Below are 21,860 nucleotides of genomic sequence, written 5' to 3' on the forward strand. Positions count from 1 at the left end.
TAGATTTTCAAAAGGCATTCGATAAGGTGCCACACAAAAGGTTACTGCAGAAGATAAAGGTACGCGGAGTCAGAGGAAATGTATTAGCATGGATAGAGAATTGGCTGGCCAACAGAAAGCAGAGAGTCAGGATAAATGGGTCCTTTTCGGGTTGGAAATCGGTGGTTAGTGGTGTGCCACAGGGATCGGTGCTGGGACCACAACTGTTTGCAATATACGTAGATGACCTGGAAGAGGGGACAGAGTGTAGTGCAACAAAATTTGCAGATGACACAAAGATTAGTGGGAAAGCGGGTTATGTAGAGGACAGAGAAAGGCTGCAAAGAGATTTAGATAGGTTAAGCGAATGGGCTAAGGTTTGGCAGATGGAATACAATGTCGGAAATTGTGAGGTCATCCACCTTGGGGGGAAAAAAAACAGTAAAAGGGAATATTATTTGAATGGGGAGAAATTACAACATGCTGCGGGCAGAGGGACCTGGGGGTCCTTGTGCATGAATCCCAAAAAGTTAGTTTGTAGGTGCAGCAGGTAATCGGGAAGGCGAATGGAATGTTGGCCTTCATTGCAAGAGGGATGGAGTACAAAAGCAGGGAGGTCCTTCTGCAACTGTACAGGGTATTGGTGAGGCCGCACCTGGAGTACTGTGTGCAGTTTTGGTCACCTTACTTAAGGAAGGATATACTGGCTTTGGAGGGGGTACAGAGACGATTCACTAGGCTGATTCCGGAGATGAGGGGGTTACCTTATGATGATAGATTGAGTAGACTGGGTCTTTCCTCGTTGGAGTTCAGAAGGATGAGGGGTGATCTTATAGAAACATTTAATATCATGAAAGGGATAAACAAGATAGAGGCAGAGAGGTTGTTTCCACTGGTCGGGGAGACTAGAACTAGGGGGCACAGCCTCAAAATACGGGGGAGCCAATTTAAAATAGAGTTGAGAAGGAATTTCTTCTCCCAGAGGGTTGTGAATCTGTGGAATTCTCTGCCCAAGGAAGCAGTTGAGGCTAGCTCATTGAATGTATTCAAATCACAGATAGATAGATTTTTAACCAATAAGGGAATTAAGGGTTACGGGGAGCGGGCGGGTAAGTGGAGCTGAGTCCACGGCCAGATCAGCCATGATCTTGTTAAATGGCGGAGCAGGCTCGAGGGGCTAGATGGCCTACTCCTGTTCCTAATTCATATGTTCTTATTATGAGCCCTGTAAGAATTTTGTATGTTTCAATGAGATCACCTCTCATTCTTCTAAACTCTGGCGAATATAGGCCTAGTCTACTCAATCTCTCCTCATAGGACAATCCCCCCATCCCAGGAATCAGTCTGGTAAACCTTTGTTGCACTCCCTCTATGGCAAATATATCCTTCCTTTGGTAAGGAGGCCGGAACTGCACACAGTACTCCAGCTGTGGTCTCTCCAGGCCCCTGTATAACTGTAGTGAGACCTATATCCTGAGACCAGAAAACAGAACAATAAAAAATAATTACAGTGCAGTGCGAAGCTAGGCTGTGGTCTCGTGGACACTTCACCAACTTACTGAAAGTCCCTGAAATCCCTCCATAATCCCTCGCCCCCTCCCTATCTCTGTAATGTCCTCCAAATCTTTAACCCTCTCCCCGCCCCGAGGTCTCTGCAGTTCTCTAAATCTGGTATCTTGAACATCTCCGATTTGAATCGTTCCACCATTGGCGGCCGTGACTTCAGCTGCCTGGGCCCTATCTCTGGAATTCCCTGCCTGAACCTCTCCACCTCTCTCTCTCTCTCTCTCTCTCTCTCTCTCCTCCTATCAGACCTGGCCTAAACCCAATTGTTTGACCAAGCTTTTGATCACCTGCCCTAATATCTTCTCCTTTGTGCTCGGTGCCAGTATTGTGTTTGTTAATGGCTCCTGTGAAGGACCATGGGACATTTTATAGAGGCTGAGAAACTTGCAGCAGAGAAGGATGCCATTCGGCCCGTCGTGCCTGTGCCGGCTCTTTGAGAGAGCAGTCGTGCTCAGTTCCACCCCCTTTTTGCTTGTTGTCTGTAACCCTGTCCACCTCCCCTTTGAAATTATTGATAGAGTCAACTTACACCGACCTTTCAGGCAAAGCCTTCCAGATCCCGAAAACGCTCTGAGTGAAGAATGTTCTCCCCATCTCCGCACTACAACTTCGGCTGGTGATTGTCAATCTGTGACCTCTGGTTATTGACCCACTCGCTAGAGGGAACAATCTATAGAAACATAGAGATTTACAGCACGGAAGGAGGCCATTTCAGCCCATCGTGTCCGCACTGGCCAAGAGCTACCCAGCCTAATCCCACTTTCCAGCTCTTGGTCCGTAGCCCTGTAGCCTACGGCACTTCAGGTGCACATCCAAGTACTTTTTAAATGTGGTGAGGGTTTCTGCCTCCACCACCTTTTCAGGCAGTGAGTTCCAGACCCCCACCACCCTCTGGGTGAAAACATTTCCCCTCAAATCCTCTCCCAGGAGATCAAATGGCTCCGGTTGGGGTGGAGTGTAGAATGTTTCAGTATAAGGGGTGTCGCAGTTGTGTGAGGCGGACTGGTTGGGCTGGGTGCTCTTTGCCTTTCCGTCATTGTTCATAGGTTTATATGTAACCTTCAGGGCTGCTGACTGAGGGCCGTGCGGCTCTTTGTCGGCCGGCGTGGACACGATGGGCCGGAATGGCCTCCTTCTGCGCTGTAAATTTCTTTGTTTCTATGTTTCTAAACCTCCTTTAAATCTATACTCCCTGGTTGATGACCCCTTTGCTCAGCGGAATAGATCCTCTTTCCAAGGATAGCTCTTGGTCGGCCGGCGCGAACATGATGGGCCGAAATGGCCGCCTTCTGTGCTGTAAATTCTATGGTTCAAGTATTTATCCAATTCCCCTCGAGAAAGTTATATTGAATCTGCTCCCGCCGCCCTTTCAGGCAGCGCGTTCCTGATCACAGCAACTCGCTGTGTGAAGAAAATGTCTCCAACATAACCTATCGAGAACCAGTCACTGAAGCTGAGGGCCGCCCAAGTTAAAATCGCCTCCTCAGGGATACGGAGCAGAGCACAAACTGCGTACAGTTTTGGTTCCTTATTTAAGGAGGGATATACTTGCATTGGAGGCTGTTCAGAGAAGGTTCACTTGGTTGATTCCGGAGATGAAGGGGTTATCATATGAAGAAAGGTTGAGCAGGTGGGGCCTCTACTCATTGGAGTTTAGAAGAATGAGAGGTGATCTTATTGAAACGTATAAGATTCTGAGGGGGCTTGACAGGGTAGATGCAGAGAGGATGTTTCATCTCGTGGGGGAATCTAGAACTAGGGGGCATAGTTTCAGAATAAGGGGTCGCCCATTTAGGATGGAAATGAGGAGGAATTTCTTCTCTGAGGGTTGTAAATCTGTGGAATTCTCTGCGCCAGAGAGCTGTGGAGGCTGGGTCATTGAATAAATTTAAAGATGGAGATAGATAGATTTTTGAACGATAAGGAAGTAAAGGGTTATGGGGAGTGGACAGGAAAGTGGAGTTGAGGCCAAGATCAGATCAGCCATGATCTTATTGAATGGCGGAGCAGGAGTAGGCCATTTGGCCCCTCGAGCCTGGAGCAGGAGTAGGCCATTTGGCCCCCTCGAGCCTGGAGCAGGAGTAGGCCATTTGGCCCCCTCGAGCCTGGAGCAGGAGTAGGCCATTTGGCCCCCTCGAGCCTGGAGCAGGAGTAGGCCATTTGGCCCCGCGAGCCTGGAGCAGGAGTAGGCCATTTGGCCCCCTCGAGCCTGGAGCAGGAGTAGGTCATTTGGCCCCTCGAGCCTGGAGCAGGAGTAGGCCATTTGGCCCCTCGAGCCTGGAGTAGAAGTAGGCCATTTGGCCCCTCGAGCCTGGAGCAGTAGTAGGCCATTTGGCCCCTCGAGCCTGGAGCAGGCTCGAGGGGCCAAATGGCCGACTCCTGCTCCTATTTCTTATGTTCTTCTGTTCACGCGGAGGCAAACACATTCTTGGTTGGTTAAATAGTGAAGGGAATTTTGATTATGGGGGTTTCCTGTGCTGTACGTTTGTGCGATGGCCCAAGTAACAATCTTTTGCCTTCACTCTGCAGGGCTGTGTCGCAGTTTGAGCGCGAGCGAGCAAGAGACGAAGGAGGCCAGGCTGCAGAGCCAGAAGATCGCCGCCCAGTTGACCACCCCGCCCGGCGCCAACTCCAAGGGGGTGCTGCTCTTCAACAAACGCAAGAAGCGAGTCAACGAGTTCACCCTCACCAGCTACGGCAGGCGGGAGCCGGGAGGCCGGGCACCGGTTGATGGGGACGCCGGCGCTCCCGTGGACGGTCTAGCCGGGGAGCCGGGAGGGTCGTCCGACTCCCCGTCCTCGTCCTCCGAAGACCCGGGGGTGCCGTACTTCGAGCGGAGGGCCAAGGGCGACAGCATGGAGGCCGAGGACTCGGCGCCGGGGGAGACGCGGAACTGCGCGCCCGAGGGGGAAGAGGCGCCGCACCGACCGGCGGCAGGCGGACCGCCGGAGGCCAGCGACCTGGCGCGGCCGGCCAGGACCACCATGGAGGTGCGGTTGGCAGCTTCGCGCCCGCCCCGTGAGCCGGACGAGGCCTACATGGACCTCCCGGGAGACGGCGGTGAGGGCCGGGAGGCGGGCGTGGCGGAGGAGGAGGAGGAGGAGGAGGTGGGCACAGCCGAGGAGGAGGAGGAGGTGGGCACAGCCGAGGAGGAGGAGGAGGAGGAGAAGCAGGCGCTCGTAGTCAACAGGACGCCCAAGCCCTTCCTGTCCGAGGGGGCTGCCCCGAAACCTTACGTCGCTCCTCCCGCCGTCTCCCCTTGCCCGCCGGTATACTCCAACCCCCCGCCGGTTTGCCGGATGACCTCTCCCCCGCCGATGGCCCGCTCCAGCCCCCCAGCCGAGTCGCCGGTGGTGTGGTCCAACAAGACGGGCCTGCTGGAGGAATCGCGTATGCGGCGGGCGGCCAGGAAGCCGATGTTTACCTTCCACGAGAAGCCCAAAGTGACGCCCAACCCTGAGCTCCTGTCGCTGGTGCAAGGCATCGACGTCAAGAAGAGGAGCGGCCAGGCGGAAGGCCTGGCCGAGGAGGACTACCTGGGCCTGGGGGCGGAGGCCTGCACCTTTGCCCAGCAGAAGGCCTCGCCCCCCGCCGGCTCCAAGCCTGAGGCCCCCAGCCAGGACGGCGCGGCGGCACCGGAGTGGGCCTCGTGCCTGAAGCCGCCGGAGCTGAGGGCGCCTCACCGGTCGGGCGCCACGCAGGCCCTGGCGGAGGTCAAGGGCAAGGGGGCGGAGCTGTTTGCCCGCCGGCAATCCCGCATGGAGCGCTACACCTTCGAGTCGTCACCGGCCGCCCAGACCCGGCCCCGGGCCCCCTCGCCCACCGCCTCGCTGCCGCCGTCCTGGAGGTGCCGCGACGAGTCGGCGCTCGCCAACCGGGGCCTGCGCCCGGGGCCCCGGCCCCAGGCCTCGGCCTTCACGCCGCCGCCGCCGCCGGCGGACAGGGCCCCGGCCGAGCCCCCCCGGCGCCAGCAGCCGTCGCACCAGCTCAGCTCGTCGCTGTTCATCATCGCGCCGGACCGCGGGCCGCTCAACGCCCTGCCCAGGGCCGCTCCGTCGCCGCCCAGGCTGCTGCTGCCCGGGGCCCCGCCCTACCACCGGCAGACCTCCGCCCCGCCGGCCCAGCCCCGCCCGGCCGACAAGCCGCCCGCCGGGACCAACGGCTTCGGACACCACAGCCCCGCCGCCGATCTCCGAGGGCTCGCCGGGGCCTCCCCGGGGGGCGGAGCGACCTCCCCCAGGCTCAAGGAGGCGACGCAGGCCCCGAGACCCTCCTTCTCGGCGCGGAGAGCAGGACTGGAACCCCAGGTGTGGAAACCTTACGGTTTGTTCTTCTGAGACGGAACGCAGCGGGAGTGAAAAAAAAAAATAATCCAGAGACGCCCCCGGCTAGAAAACAAAACACACGTCTGCTCTTAGAATGAACCCTCCCGCCCCGCGCATCACTTAGCCACTAACTTGTAGCTTGGGACGAGGCCTCGAGTGGAGCATAAGTGCCATCGTAGACCTGAGCATGAATGGTGCCTTCTGGTGCTGTATGTCATTTGCTTTTTCTCCCGGCAATTTAATTCCCTTAGTTTTGTGCAGCTAGGCCAAAGCCTCATCTCCTTACCTCCGGCTTCAGGAGGCCAATCGCCAGGACATCCCACCTCTACCCCACTCCATCGCCCAATACCCCGCCACACCTCTCCACTCCAACCGGCTCACATTGGGGAAGCCTCCAATAGGACTGGCATCTCAAGGTGTCAGCCGTGTCTCAGTGGGCAGCACTGGCTCTCGCCGCGGAGTCAGACGGCGTGGGTTCATAGCATCGTTCATCGCCTTTCCCTCCTGCCCTTCCCCTTCCCTCCCTCCCAGTCCCTCCCCTTCTCCTCCACCTCTCGCTCTCTCTATCTCGCCCTCGCTCCCTCTCGCCCCTCTCGCCCTCGCTCCCCCTCGCCCCTCTCGCCCTCGCTCCCCCTCGCCCCTCTCGCCCTCGCTCCCCCTCGCCCCTCTCGCCCTCGCTCGCCCTCGCCTTCGCTCGCCCTCGCCCTCGCTCGCCCTCGCCCCTCTCGCCCTCGCTCCCCCTCGCCCCTCTCGCCCTCGCTCCCCCTCGCCCCTCTCGCCCTCGCTCCCCCTCGCCCCTCTCGCCCTCGCTCCCCCTCGCCCCTCTCGCCCTCGCTCCCCCTCGCCCCTCTCGCCCTCGCTCCCCCTCGCCCCTCTCGCCCTCGCTCCCCCTCGCCCCTCTCGCCCTCGCTCCCCCTCGCCCCTCTCGCCCTCGCTCCCCCTCGCCCCTCTCGCCCTCGCTCCCCCTCGCCCCTCTCGCCCTCGCTCCCCCTCGCCCCTCGCTCCCCCTCGCCCCTCTCGCCCTCGCGCCCCTCTCGCCCTCGCTCCCCCTCGCCCCTCTCGCCCTCGCTCCCCCTCGCCCCTCTCGCCCTCGCTCCCCCTCGCCCCTCTCGCCCTCGCTCCCCCTCGCCCCCCCTCGCCCCGTCCCCTCTCACCCTCGCCCGCCCTCGCCTTGCCCACCCTCCCCCTCGCCCCCACTCCCTCTCGCCCCCGCTCCCCCTCCTCCCCTTCGCCCCTCACGCGCTCGCTCTCCCTCCCCCCCCCGCCTCACCCCCCACACTCCTCTTCCCAATATCCATGTGGGACCCTAAACTCCGGCCGTGCCCTTTTAAAGGGACAGGCCAAGGCACCTCTACCGCGGTGAAAGACACCGCCAAGGGTGAAACTGAGGCAAATGAGCTCACGGGACTTACTCCGCCTGGTCCCCACCCGTCCCTTCCCCTCCCCGGTTTGAACCCTGATGCGCGCAGAGTCCGCCAAGCCCAGCCTGAAGCAGTGGCTCCGGGGGATGGCTGACGATGGGGACGTAAGGAGGGCCCATGGGCTGAGCAGGTGGTGAAATCAAGCGGCAGGGGTTTGGGGGAGGGAGTGGGGGAGAGACAGTTTTAGATGGAGAAACTCGGCCGTGGGGCGATTTCAAGTGAGGGTCAGGATCAATGGTTGAATCGTTTGCCTGGCATAGGCGGATTGGCGGCTGGTATATGTGATGCACCCAGTAGTGGAATAGCTCCCCCCCCCCCCCCCCACACACACACACACACACACCCCATGGCCTAGGTTGTGCATAGACAGACGCTCTTCCTCTCCCACGCCCACTGACGCCCGACAGTGTCCGTTAACACTCCTGCAAAGCACCTTGGGACATTTTCCAATGTTGGTGGTGTTATGTAAATATAAGTTGTTGTTGTTGAGCAGCGCCAGGTCCGGTGTGAAGTTTGCTGACACATCACCGCAGAGCCCCGGGGAGGTTGGAGGAGAGAGAGAGAGTGTTGGGGAAGAGGCTGCGGGGGGAGGTAGACATGGGGGGTGGGGAGTGTCGGGGAGGAGGCTGGGGGGGAGGAGACATGGGGGGAGGAGGCGTGGGGGGGTGGCGGAGTGTCGGGGAAGAGACGTGGGGGGGGGCGAGTGGGGCAGTCACCTTTCCGACAAGGCTGTCACCCAATCGGTTTAAAAAGTTGCCAAAGTGTGGGGCTCGGGATTGGGGGTGGGTGAACGGGGAAAGCGGGCTGTGAGTAGTGTGTCTGCCTTTCCCCTCCATACTATTCCTCCAGCCTGCTGGTCTCACTAACTCGAGAAGAGCACTGGAGGGCTACAGGAACTTTTACTATATTCCCCAGCAGCTACAGCAATGGTGTGGGGTGGTGCGGATAAATGGATTTTGCCGACTGGTTAGTCTGGGCATATGATGGTAGTAAATATCCTTGTTCTCTCTCTTGTCAGTGCCAGCTGTGGCTCAGGGGATAGCTCACTCTCGCCTCTGTGTCAGAAGGTTGTGGGTTCAAGTCACACTCCAGAGACTTGAGCACAAAAATCTAGGCTGGCACTCACAGAGCAGTGCTGAGGGAGCGCCGCACTGTCAGAGGGGCAGTACTGAGGGAGCGCCGCACTGTTGGAGGGGCAGTGCTGAGGGAGCGCCGCACTGTTGGAGGGGCAGTGCTGAGGGAGCGCCGCACTGTCGGAGGGGCAGTACTGAGGGAGCGCCGCACTGTCGGAGGGGCAGTACTGAGGGAGCGCCGCACTGTCGGAGGGGCAGTACTGAGGGAGCGCCGCACTGTCGGAGGGGCAGTACTGAGGGAGCGCCGCACTGTCGGAGGTACCATCTTTCCGATGAGAGGTTAAACCGAGGCCCAGTCTGCGCTCTCAGGTGGATGTAAAAGATCCTATGGCACTATTTCGAAGAGCAGGGGAGTTCTACCCGGCATCCTGGGTCAATATTTATCCCTCAATCAACATCACTGAAAACAGATTACCTGGCCATTATCACATTGCTGTGTGTGGGATCTTGCTGTGCGCAAATTGGCTGCCGCATTTCCCACATTACAACAGTGACTACACTCCAAACGTACTTCATTGGATGTAAAGCACTTTGAGACATACGGCGGATGTGAAAGGGGCTATATAAATGCAAGTCTGTCTTTCTTTTCATTTTCTTGTTTTCCTCTGTAATTTATTGCACATGTTATCAAAAATAATGCTGAGTTGCAAGCTCACTTCCTCTGTTCCTCTTGTAGCCTGTTGATATATTCTACTGTACCCTTGCTTGGATTGTGCTCTGCTCTTTAATAAAGCAACTTTTTCTTTCTGAACACTTCTCTATGCCTCTCTCGGTCTTTTCTACATTACGATGCTCTGTCACTCACAGCCAGCTTTGCCAGCCCAGCGTGGATGGGCCTCCACTTTTGGTCAACTGCTCAATATGGCCAAGGCAATCTTTATTGAATCACCCCTGAGTTTTGCACGCGATCCTGCCCATGAGTTGCATGAAGGGCGATTCGAGTACAGGGGCAGGGAGGTGTTACTACAGTTGTACAGGGCCTTGGTGAGGCCACATCTGGAGTATTGTGTACAGTTTTGGTCTCCTAACTTGAGGAAGGACATTCTTGCTATTGAGGGAGTGCAGCGAAGATTCACCAGACTGATTCCCGGGATGGTGGGATTGACCTATCAAGAAAGACTGGATCAACTGGGCTTGTATTCACCGGAGTTCAGAAGAATGAGAGGGGACCTCATAGAAACGTTTAAAATTCTGACGGGTTTAGACAGGTTAGATGCAGGAAGAATGTTCCCAATGTTGGGGAAGTCCAGAACCAGGGGTCACAGTCTAAGGATAAGGGGTAAGCTATTTAGGACCGAGATGAGGGGAAACTTCTTCACCCAGAGAGTTGTGAACCTGTGGAATTCTCTACCACAGAAAGTAGTTGAGGCCAGTTCACTAAATATATTCAAAAGAGAGTTAGATGAGGTCCTTACTACTAGGGGGATCAAGGGGTATGGCGAGAAAGCAGGAAGGGGGTACTGAAGTTGCATGTTCAGCCATGAACTCATTGAATGGCGGTGCAGGCTAGAAGGGCTGAATGGCCTACTCCTGCACCTATTTTCTATGTTTCTATGTTTCTATGAATGGTTCCAGTGATCAGGGACTTTTTTTTTCATTTTCGTGATTAAGTCATGGGATGTGGGCATCGCTGGCAAGGCCGGCATTTATTGTCCATCCCTAATTGCCCCTTGAGAACACAAGGACTTAAGAAATAGGAGCTGGAGTAGGCCATTTGGCCCCTCGAACCTGCTTCAGGCTCGAGGGGCCAAATGGCCTACTCCTGCTCCGCCATTCAATAAGACCGTGGCGATCTGATCCTGGCCTCAGCTCCACTTCCCTGCCCGTCCCCCATAACCCTTCACCCCCTTATCGTTCAAAAATCTGTCTATCCACCTTAAATATATTCAATGTCCCAGCCTCCACAGCTCTCTGGGGCAGAGAATTCCACAGATTTACAACCCTCTGAGAGAAGAGATTCCTTCTCATCTCCGTTTTAAATGGACGGCCCCTTATTCTGAGACTATGTCGCCCAGTTTTAGTTTCCTCTCTCAGTGGAAACATCCTCTCTGCATCCACCTTGTCGAGCCCCTTCATTATCTTATACGTTTCTATAAGATCACCCCTCATTCTTCTGAACTCCAATGAGTATAGGCCCAACCTACTCAACCTATCCTCATAAGTCAACCCCCTCATCTCCGGAATCAACCGAGTGAACCTTCTCTGAACAGCCTCCAATGCAAGTATATCCTTCCTTAAATACGAAGACCAAAACTGTACGCAGTACTCCAGGTGTGGCCTCACCAATACTCTGTACAGTTGTAGCAGGACTTCTCTGCTTTTATACTCTATCCCCCTTTGCAATAAAGGCCAACATTCCATTGGCCTTTCTGATCACTTGCTGTACCTGCATACCTGCCTTCTTGAACCGCTGCAGTCCGTGTGGTGAAGGTGCTCCCACAGTGCTGTTAGGGAGGGAGTTCCAGGATTTTGACCCAGCGACGGTGAAGGAACGGCCGATATATTTCCAAGTCGGGATGGTGTGTGGTTTGGAGGGGAACGTGGAGGTGGTGGTGTTCCTATGTGGTTCCCATGCGCCTGCTGCCCTTGTCCTTCTAGGTGGTAGAGGTCGCGGGTTTGGGAGGTGCTGCCGAAGAAGCCTTGGCGAGTTGCTGCAGTGCATCTTGTAGATGGTACACACTGCAGCCAGGGGGCGCCAGTGGTGGAGGGAGTGAGTGTTGAAGGTGGTGGATGGGGGGCCGATCAAGCGGGCTGCTTTGTCCTAGATGGTGTCGAGCTTCTCGAGTGTTGTTGGGCTGCACTCATCCAGGCAAGTGGAGAGTGTTCCATCACACTCCTGACTTGTGTCTTGTAGATGGTGGAAAGGCTTTGGGGAGTCAGTTGTGAAGAGACTGGAGAAGCTGGGTTTGTTGTGCTTAGAGCAGAGAAGGTTACGGGGAAAGTTAAGAGGTGTTCAAAATCTGGAGGGGTTTTGATAGAGTTGATAGGGAGAAAGTGTTTCCAGTGGCAGAAGGGTCGGTAACTGGAGGACACAGATTTAAGGCGATTGGCAAAAGAACCAGAGGGCGAGATGAGGAGGAATTATTTTACGCAGCGACTTGTGATCTGGAACGCGCTGCCTGAAAGGGCGGTGGGAGCAGATTCAATAGTAACTTTCAAAAGGGAACTGGATATATGCTTGAAAAGGAAACATTTGCAGGGCTGTGGGGTAAGAGCAGGGGGGAGTGGGACTGATTGGATCGCTCTGTCACAGAGCCGGCACAGGAACGATGGGCCGAATGGCCACCCATTTAAAATTGAGATGAGACAGAATTTCTTCTCTGAGGGTTGTAAATCTGTGGAATTCTCTGACCCAGAGAAGCTGGGACATTGAATAAATTTAAGACAGAAATAGACAGTTTCTTAACCGATAAGGGAATAAGGGGTTATGGGGAGCAGGCAGGGAAGTGGAGCTGAGTCCATGACCGGATCAGTCATGACTGTATTAAATGGCGGAGCAGGCTCGAGGGACCGTATGGCCAACTCCTGCTCCTATTTCTTATGTTCTTATGAGCTCCTGAATTCAGTCAAGCACTGGCCAAATGGAGCTGAGGCCCAGAGGGAGGATCAAGAACTAAATGGCCAATAGTCATATTTAAATGAAGCCCTGCCTCCTAATAACCTTCCTCTGGGGCCTTCTCTGGAGAGGGAACAGGCCTGAGTCCCAGACTGGCCCACAGGTTGTCCACGAGGCCGTGTTATGAAGATTAATCAACTAATTTATTTAAATGATGAGAAACTCTTAATTGTTGGTGTTCAGGGGGATATGGGGATCCTCGTGCATGAAACACAGAAAGTTAGTATGCAGGTACAGCAAGTGATCAGGAAGGCAAATGGAATGTTGGCCTTTATTGCAAAGGGGATAGAGTATAAAAGCAGAGAAGTCTGCTACAACTGTACAGGAACTTGGTGAGGCTACACCTGGAGTACTGCATGTAGTTTTGGTCTCCTTATCTAAGGAAGGATATATTTGCCTTGGAGGCGGTGCAGTGAAGGTTCACTAGATTGATTCCTGGGATTAGAGGGTGGTCCTATGAGGAGAGATTAAGAAGAATGGGCTGATACGCTCTGGAGTTTAGAAGAATGAGAGGTGATCTCATTGAAATATACAAGATTCTGAGGGGAATTGACAGGGTAGATGCAGGGAGGATGTTTCCCCTGGGTGGAGAGTCTAGAACCAGGGGTCACAGTCTCAGGATAAGGGGTCAGCCATTTAGGACTGAGATGAGGAGAAATTTCTTCACTCAGAGGGTGGTGAATCTTTGGAATTCTCTGCCCCAGAGGGCTGTGGATGCTGAATCGATGAGTGTATCGAAGGCTGAGATCGATAGATTTTTGGAGTCTCGGGGAATCAAGGGATATGGAGATCGGGCGGGAAAGTGGAGTTGAGGTCGAAGATCAGCCATGATCCCATTGAAATCAGGGATAGTATTAAAGCCAAGGAAGTGGCATACAAATTGGCCAGAAATAGCAGCGAACCTGGGGACTGGGAGAAATTTAGAACTCAGCAGAGGAGGACAAAGGGTTTGATTAGGGCAGGGAAAATGGAGTACGAGAAGAAGCTTGCAGGGAACATTAAGGCGGATTGCAAAAGTTTCTAAAGGTATGTAAAGAGAAAAAGGTTAGTAAAGACAAACGTAGGTCCCCTGCAGTCAGAATCAGGGGAAGTCATAACGGGGAACAAAGAAATGGCAGACCAATTGAACAAGTACTTTGGTTCGGTATTCACTAAGGAGGATACAAACAACCTTCCGGATATAAAAGGGGTCAGAGGGTCTAGTAAGGAGGGGGAACTGAGGGAAATCTTTATTAGTCGGGAAATTGTGTTGGGGAAATTGATGGGATTGAAGGCCGATAAATCCCCAGGGCCTGATGGACTGCATCCCAGAGTACTTAAGGAGGTGGCCTTGGAAATAGCGGATGCATTGACAGTCATTTTCCAACATTCCATTGACTCTGGATCAGTTCCTATGGAGTGGAGGGTAGCCAATGTAACCCCACTTTTTAAAAAAGGAGGGAGAGAGAAAACAGGGAATTATAGACCGGTCAGCATGACCTCAGTAGTGGGTAAAATGATGGAATCAATTATTAAGGATGTCATAGCAGTGCATCTGGAAAATGGTGACATGATAGGTCCAAGTCAGCATGGATTTGTGAAAGGGAAATCATGCTTGACAAATCTTCTGGAATTTTTTGAGGATGTTTCCAGTAAAGTGGACAAAGGAGAACCAGTTGATGTGGTATATTTGGACTTTCAGAAGGCTTTCGACAAGGTCCCACACAAGAGATTAATGTGCAAAGTTAAAGCACATGGGATTGGGGGTAGTGTGCTGACGTGGATTGAGAACTGGTTGTCAGACAGGAAGCAAAGAGTAGGAGTAAATGGGTACTTTTCAGAATGGCAGGCAGTGACTAGTGGGGTGCCGCAAGGTTCTGTGCTGGGGCCCCAGCTGTTTACATTGTACATTAATGATTTAGACGAGGGGATTAAATGCAGTATCTCCAAATTTGCGGATGACACTAAGTTGGGTGGCAGTGTGAGCTGCGAGGAGGATGCTATTAGGCTGCAGAGTGACTTGGATAGGTTAGGTGAGTGGGAAAATGCATGGCAGATGAAGTATAATGTGGATAAATGTGAGGTTATCCACTTTGGTGGTAAAAACAGAGAGACAGACTATTATCTGAATGGTGACAGATTAGGAAAAGGGAAGGTGCAACGAGACCTGGGTGTCATGGTACATCAGTCATTGAAGGTTAGCATGCAGGTACAGCAGGCGGTTAAGAAAGCAAATGGCATGTTGGCCTTCATAGCGAGGGGATTTGAATACAGGGGCAGGGAGGTGTTGCTACAGTTGTACAGGGCCTTGGTGAGGCCACACCTGGAGTATTGTGTACAGTTTTGGTCTCCTAACTTGAGGAAGGACATTCTTGCTATTGAGGGAATGCAGCGAAGATTCACCAGACTGATTCCCGGGATGGCGGGACTGACCTATCAAGAAAGACTGGATCAACTGGGCTTGTATTCACTGGAGTTCAGAAGAATGAGAGGGGACCTCATGGAAACGTTTAAAATTCTGACGGGTTTAGACAGGTTAGATGCAGGAAGAATGTTCCCAATGTTGGGGAAGTCCAGAACCAGGGGTCACAGTCTGAGGATAAGGGGTAAGCCATTTAGGACTGAGATGAGGAGAAACTTCTTCACTCAGAGAGTGGTGAACCTGTGGAATTCTTTACCACAGAAAGTAGTTGAGGCCAATTCACTAAATATATTCAAAAGGGAGTTAGATGAAGTCCTTACTACTCGGGGGATCAAGGGTTATGGTGAGAAAGCAGGAAGGAGGTACTGAAGTTTCATGTTCAGCCATGAACTCATTGAATGGCGGTGCAGGCTAGAAGGGCTGAATGGCCTGCTCCTGCACCTATTTTCTATGTTTCTATGAATGGCGGAGCAGGTTCGAGGGGTCGTATGGCCTACTCCTGCTCCTATTTCTTATATTCTTATGTTCAAACAGCAACGGGAGACACAATCTAATATGGCCACGGGAAAGTGGGGGTGATAATTGCAGAATCTCCGCCAACTGTCCTTCCCCTGACACTCCCAGCATTTGTCGGAATCTTTACCCTCAGCGAGTTCCTCGCAGGCCACAAGAACCAAATTATTTTAGTCACAAAACGGGTTCCACGGGTTTAATCCTGAGATTGACGAGAGCAGACTATTGCAGAGTCTGTGAATCAGAGTCACTGCTGTTCAAATATTTACACAACAGTTTAAAAAAATAAGGAAACACATACTCCTGCAAACACAGGGTTAAGTTATGAGGAGAGATTAGACAAACTAGGGTTGTATTCCCTTGAATTTAGAAGGTTAAGGGGTGATCTGATCGAAGTTTTCAGGATATTGAGGGGAACGGATAGGGTGGTTAGAGAGATACTATTCCCGCTGGTTGGGGAGTCCCGGACTAGGAGGCATAGTGTGAAAATTAGGAGAGAAATTAGGAAACATTTCTACACACACAGCGTGGTAGAGGTTTGGAACTCTCTTCCACAAGCAGCAATTGATGCTGGGTCAATTTTAAATCGGCCATTGATAGATTTCTGTTAACCGAACGTATTAAGGGATATGGGCCAAAGGCGGGTTGATGGAGTTAGGTCACAGATCAGGCATGATCTCGGTGAATGGCGGAACAGGCTCGAGGGGCTGAATGGCCTCCTCCTGTTCGTATGTCCCTCTGTAAATGGGGCAGAGGAGTAGAGCAAATGTGGGCTACAGATACACAAATCATTAAAAGTTGCGACGCAGGTTAATAAGTTCATAAAAAGTGCAAACCTAGTACTGGAGTTCTAAATGGTTGGAAATGAAATGCAAAGAAATGAAATTAAATTTGTATAGAAGGTTGGTTAGACCATACTTGGAGCATTGTGCACTGTTCTGGTCTCTAAAGTATAAAAAGGATATAGAGACACTGGAGAAGACACAAGGAATATTTTCTAGACTGATACCAGCTCTGACAGCTTATAACTATCAGAAAATTCAACGGGCCAGGGCTGTTTTCTCCAGAAATGAAAAGGCCGAGGGGTGACCATATAAAGGAGGCGTAGAGAAGATGTTTCCACTTGTCGGAGAGACCGGAACTAGGGGCCATAAATACAAGACAGTCAGTAATAAATCCAATGGGGAATTCAGGAGAAACTTCTTTACCCAGAGAGTGGTGAGAATGTGGAACTCGCTGCCACAGGGAGGGGTTGAGGCGAATAGTATCGATGTATTTAAGGGGAAGCTGGATAAACACATGAGGGAGAAAGGAATAGAAGGATATGGTGATGGGGTGAGACGAAATAGGCCTAGAATGGCCTCGTTCTGTGCTGTAAATTCTATTTACTGCACGGGTTAGATACAGAGTAAAGCTCCTTCTACACTGTCCCATCAAACACTCCCAGGGCAGGTATAGCACGGGGTTAGATACAGAGTAAAGCTCCCTCTACACTGTCCCATCAAACACTCCCAGGACAGGTATAGCACGGGGTTAGATACAGAGTAAAGCTCCCTCTACACTGTCCCATCAAACACTCCCAGGACAGATATAGCACGGGGTTAGATACAGAGTAAAGCTCCCTCTACACTGTCCCATCAAACACTCCTAATGGGCAGGTACTGCATGGGATTAGATACAGAGTAAAGCTCCCTCTACACTGTCCCATCAAACACTCCCAGGGCAGGTACAGCATGGGTTCGATACAGAGTAAAGCTCCCTCTACACTGTCCGATCAAACACTCTCAGGGTAGGTACAGCATGGGGTTAGATACAGAGTAAAGCTCCCTCGACACTGTCCCATCAAACATAGTTTTTGTTTTGCAATGTAAACTGGATGAGAACTCTCCACCCAGTTCACCTACAGCCTTCATAATCATTCGAAAGGGGAAAGCTTGATCCAGTCAGACCACAATCGGTTAAACACCGATTCCAAAGGTGACCGTTAATGTGTAACACACTGTAACAACCCGCGAGGCATAATAACATCTCAGTCAGGCGTGTTATGTCTCTGTACTGCCACTTTAAATAACAACAACAACTTGAATTTATATAGCGCCTTCAACATAGTAAAACATCCCAAGGCGCTTCACAGGAATGTTTTTAAAACAAAACAAATAAATTTGACACCGAGCCACATAAGAAGAAATTAGGACAGGTGACCAAAAGCTTGGTCAAAGAGGTAGATTTTAAGGAGCGTCTTGAAGGAGGAGTGAGAGGCGGAGAGGTTTAGGGAGGGAGTTCCAGAGCTTAGGGCCCAGGCAGCAGAAGGCACGGCCACCGATGGTGGAGCGATTATAATCAGGGATGCTCAGGAGGGCTGAGTAAGAGGAGCGCAGATATCTCGAAGAGGGGAGGGGTTGTTGGTTGTGAGGCGGAAGGAAATTAGAGAGATAGGGAGGGGCGAGGCCATGGAGGGATTTGTAAATAAGGATGAGAATTTTGAAATCGAGGCGTTGCTTAAACCAAAGCCAATGTAGGTCAGTGAGCACAAGGAGTGATGGGTGAGCAGGACTTGGTACGAGTTAGGACATGGGGCAGCCGAGTTTTGGATCACCTCTAGTTTACGTAAGGTAGAAGGTGGGAGGCCAGCCAGGAGTGCGTTGGAATAATCAAGTCTAGAGATAACTGCAATAGAATCCCCACAGGATAGCACAGATGCAGCCAGGAACAAGCCTGCTCACTGGGTCCATCTAGTTCCAGCAGATAAATCAATGTTGTATCCTGCATTGTAATAAATTATCCGACTGAATCTTATTATAGAACATAAAGGGTTGTAGAATTTTCCATTGCCACGGTCCCTTGGTGCTAGATATAAATCCCAGAATCTCTTCCTCTTTCTCTTCCACATTAAACCGAGGCCCCGTCTGCTCTCTCAGCTGGATGTAAAAGATCCCACGTCCAATAATTTGTGTTCTCCCCGGTGTCCTGGCCAATATTTATCCCTCAACCAACATCATATTTTTTTCACTTGCTGATAGTGGGGCATGCAAATCGACTGCCTCATTTGCAACAGGGCAACTTTTGAAGTGTAGTCACTGCTGTAATGTAGGTAATATGTGCACAGCAAGCTCCCACAATCAACATTGTGATAATGATCAGATAATCTGTTTTAATGAACGAAAGATTTGAATTTCTATAGCGCCTTTCACGACCACCAGACGTCTCAAAGCGCTTTACAACCAATGGAAGTACATTTGGAGTGTGGTCACTGTGGTAATGTAGGAAACCCAGCAGCCAATTAGCGCACAGCAAGCTCCCACAAACAGCAACATGACAATGACCCGATAAACTATAGTCAGTGATGTTGATTGAGGGATAAATATTGACCCCAGGACACCGGGGATAACTCCCCTGCTCTTCTTCGAAATAGTGCCATGGGATCGTTTGTATCCGCCTGAACAAGCATATTGCAAAATGGATATAGAGGCACTGGAAAAGATGAAAAAAAGATTTACAGGGATAATAACAGAGGTTATAATTATCAGGAAAGATTGAACATATTGGGGATCTTTTCTCTTTTTTAAAAAAAAAAGAGAATGTCTTTAAAATAGAGGTCTTTAAAATTATGAACGACTTTAAATCAAGAAATAATGGAGGCTTGTAAAAAAGGAACGGCAATAATCATGGGCAATTTGAACCTTTGTATTGATTGGAAAAAACAAATTGGCCAGGGTAGCCTTGAGGAAGAGTTCATAGTGTGTATCCAGGATAGTTTCCTTGAACAGTACGTTGCGGAACCAACCAGAGAGCAGGCTATCTTAGATCTGGTACTGTGTAATGAAACAGGATTAATAAATGATCTCCTAGTAAAGGACCCTCTAGGAAAGAGTGATCATAGCATGGTTGAATTTCAAATTCAGTTGGAAGGTGAGAAAGTTGGATCTCTAACCAGGGTCCTAAGCTTAAATAAAGGAGACTACAAAGGTATGAGGGCAGAGTTGGCAAAATTGGACTGGGAAAATAGATTAAAGTGTGAGACGGTTGATGAGCAGTGGCAGACATTTAAGGAGATATTTCATAACTCGCAACAAAAATATATCCCAATGAGAAGGAAAGACTGTAAGAGAAGGGATAACCATCTGTGGCTAACTAAGGAAATAAGGGATGGTATCAAATTGAAAACAAGGACATACAATGTGGCCAAGACTAGTGGGAGGCCAGAGGATTGGGAAACTTTTAAAAGCCAGCAAAGAATGACTAAAAAAATGAGAGAGAGAGAAGATAAATTATGAAAGTAAACTAGCATGAAATATAAAACCAGATAGTAAGAGTTTCTGCAGGTACATAAAAAGGAAAAGAGTGGCTAAAGTAAATGTTGGTCCCCTGGAGGATGAGACTGGGGAATTAATAATGGGGAACAGGGAAATGGCAGAGACATTGAACAAATATTTTGTATTGGTCTTCATGGTAGAAGACACTAAAAACATCCCAATAGTGAATAAGAGAGGGAGGAACTTAATACAATCACTATCACTATAGAAGTAGTACTCGGTAAAATAATGGGGCTAAAGGCGGACAAGTCCCCGGGACCTGATGGCTTACACCTAGAGTCTTAAGAGAAGTAGTGGCAGGGATAGTGGATGCATTGGTTGTAATTTACCAAAATTCCCTGGATTCTGGGGTGGTCCCAGAGAGTTGGAAAACCGCAAATGTAACGCCCCTATTTAAAAATGGAGGCAGACAGAAAGCAGGAAACTATAGACCAGTTAGCCTAACATCTGTGGTTGGGAAAATGTTGGAGTCCATTATTAAAGAAGCAGTAGCAGGACATTTGGAAAAGCAAAATTCAGTCAGGCAGAGTCAGCATGGATTTATGAAGGGGAAGTCATGTTTAACAAATTTGCTGGAGTTCTTTGAGAATGTAACGAACAGGATGGATAAAGGGGAACCAGTGGATGTGGTGCATTTGGACTTCCTGAAGGCATTTGACAAGGTGCCACATAAAAGGTTATTGCACAAGATTAAAGTTCACGGGGTTGGGGGTAATATATTAGCATGGATAGAGGATTGGCTAACTAACAGAGAACAGAGAGTTGGGATAAATGGTTCATTCTCTGGTTGGCAATCAGTAACTAGTGGGGTGCCGCAGGGATCAGTGCTGGGACCCCAACTATTTACAATCTATATTAATGACTTGGAAGAAGGGACTGAGTGTAACGTAGCCAAGTTTGCTGATGATACAAAGATGGGAGGAAAAGCAATGTGTGAGGAGGACACAAAACATCTGCAAAAGGACATAGACAGGTTAAGTGAGTGGGCAAAAATTTGGCAGATGGAGTATAATGTTGGAAAGTGTGAGGTCATGCACTTTGGCAGAAAAAAATCAAAGAGCAATTTATTATTTAAATGGAGAAAGATTGCAAAGTGCCGCAGTACAGCACGAAACACAAAAGGATAGTATGTAGGTACAGCAAGTGATCAGGAAGGCCAATGGTATCTTGGCCTTTATTGCAAAGGGGATGGAGTATAAAAGCAGGGAAGTCTTGCTACAGTTATACAGGGTATTGGTGAGGCCACACCTGGAATACTGCGTGCAGTTTTGGTTTCCATATTTACTAAAGGATATACTTGCTTTGGAGGCAGTTCAGAGAAGGTTCACTCGGTTGATTCCGGGGATGAGGGGGTTGACTTATGAGGAAAGGTTGAGTAGGTTGGGTCTCTACTCATTGGAATTCAGAAGAATGAGAGGTGATCTTATCGAAACGTATAAGATTATGAGGGGGCTTGACAAGGTGGATGCAGAGAGGATGTTTCCACTGATGGGGGGAGACTAGAACTAGGGGGCATGATCTTAGAATAAGGGGCCGTCCATTTAAAACAGAGATGAGGAATTCGCTGCCTCAGGGAGCTGTGGAAGCTGTGACATTGAATAAATTTAAGACAGAGATAGACAGTTTCTTAAACGATAAGGGAATAAGGGGTTATGGGGAGCGGGCGGGGAAGTGGAGCTGAGTCCATGATCAGATCAGCCGTGATCTTATTGAATGGCGGAGCAGGCTCGAGGGGCCGTATGGCCGACTCCTGCTCCTATTTCTTATGTTCTTATGCTCTTATGAGGGAGTTGACTTATGAAGAAAGGTTGAGTAAGTTTGGCCTATACTGATTGGAATTCAGAAGAATGAGAGGTGATCTTATCGAAACATATAAGATAATGACGCGGCTCGACAAAGTGGATGCAGAGAGGATAGTTCCACTCATAGGGGAAACTAAAACTAGGGGGCATAGTCTCAGAATAAGGGGCTGTCCATTTAAATTGGAGATGAGGAGGAATTTCTTCTCTCAGAGGGTTGTAAATCTATGGAATTCTCTGCCCCAGAGAGCTGTGGAAGCTGGGACATTGAATATATTTAAGGTGGAGATAGACAGATTTTTGAGCGATAAGGGAGTCGAGGGTTATGGGGAGCGGGCGGGGAAGTGGAGCTGAGTCCATGATCAGATCAGCCGCGATCTTATTGAATGACGGAGCAGGTTCGAGGGGCCAAATGGCCTACTCCTGCTCCTATTTCTTATGTTCTTATGTAGTCCAATAGGGCAGACTAGAGAAGATGTTTCCACTTGTGGGGGAGAACAGAACTAGGGGCCATCGATATAAGATAGTCACTGATAAATCCAATGGGGAATTCAGGAGAAACATCTTTACCCCGAGAGTGGTGAGAATGTGGAACTCGCTGCCACAGGGAGTGGTTGAGGCGAATAGTATCGATGCATTTAAGGGGAAGCTGGATAAATACACGAGGGAGAAAGGAATAGAATGTGCTGATGGGGTGGGATGAAGAGGGGTGGGAGGGGGCTGGTGTGGAGCACAAACACCGGCACGGACTGGTTGGGCCAAATGGCCTGTTTCTGTGCTGTACATTCAGTGTC

At 50.8% G+C, this 21,860-nt stretch overlaps 2 protein-coding genes across 3 annotated transcripts in view; both read left to right on the top strand.

The window, feature by feature from the left end:
* The window catches only part of LOC139262824 (synaptopodin), a 69,009-nt gene that overhangs the window by 43,321 nt on the left and 3,828 nt on the right, over positions 1 to 21,860 (top strand). The window contains exons 2-3 of one of the 2 annotated variants that reach the window (XM_070877992.1): positions 4,075 to 4,652; positions 4,710 to 5,852. In XM_070877992.1, the coding sequence (XP_070734093.1) occupies positions 4,075 to 4,652; positions 4,710 to 5,852 (1,721 nt within the window). Of the gene's footprint in view, positions 1 to 4,074; positions 4,653 to 4,709; positions 5,853 to 21,860 lie in introns of those variants that run through there. The other variant, XR_011592978.1, reaches the window with a different exon arrangement.
* LOC139261919 (uncharacterized) lies at positions 6,062 to 7,873 on the top strand. Its single transcript, XM_070877097.1, has 2 exons — positions 6,062 to 6,079; positions 6,136 to 7,873. Exons 1-2 carry the CDS (start codon positions 6,062 to 6,064, stop codon positions 7,231 to 7,233), a joined length of 1,116 nt encoding a protein of 371 aa, XP_070733198.1. The 3' UTR covers positions 7,234 to 7,873.

The sequence above is a fragment of the Pristiophorus japonicus genome, chromosome 4, assembly GCF_044704955.1.
Source record: "Pristiophorus japonicus isolate sPriJap1 chromosome 4, sPriJap1.hap1, whole genome shotgun sequence".
Lineage (NCBI taxonomy): Eukaryota > Metazoa > Chordata > Chondrichthyes > Pristiophoridae > Pristiophorus > Pristiophorus japonicus.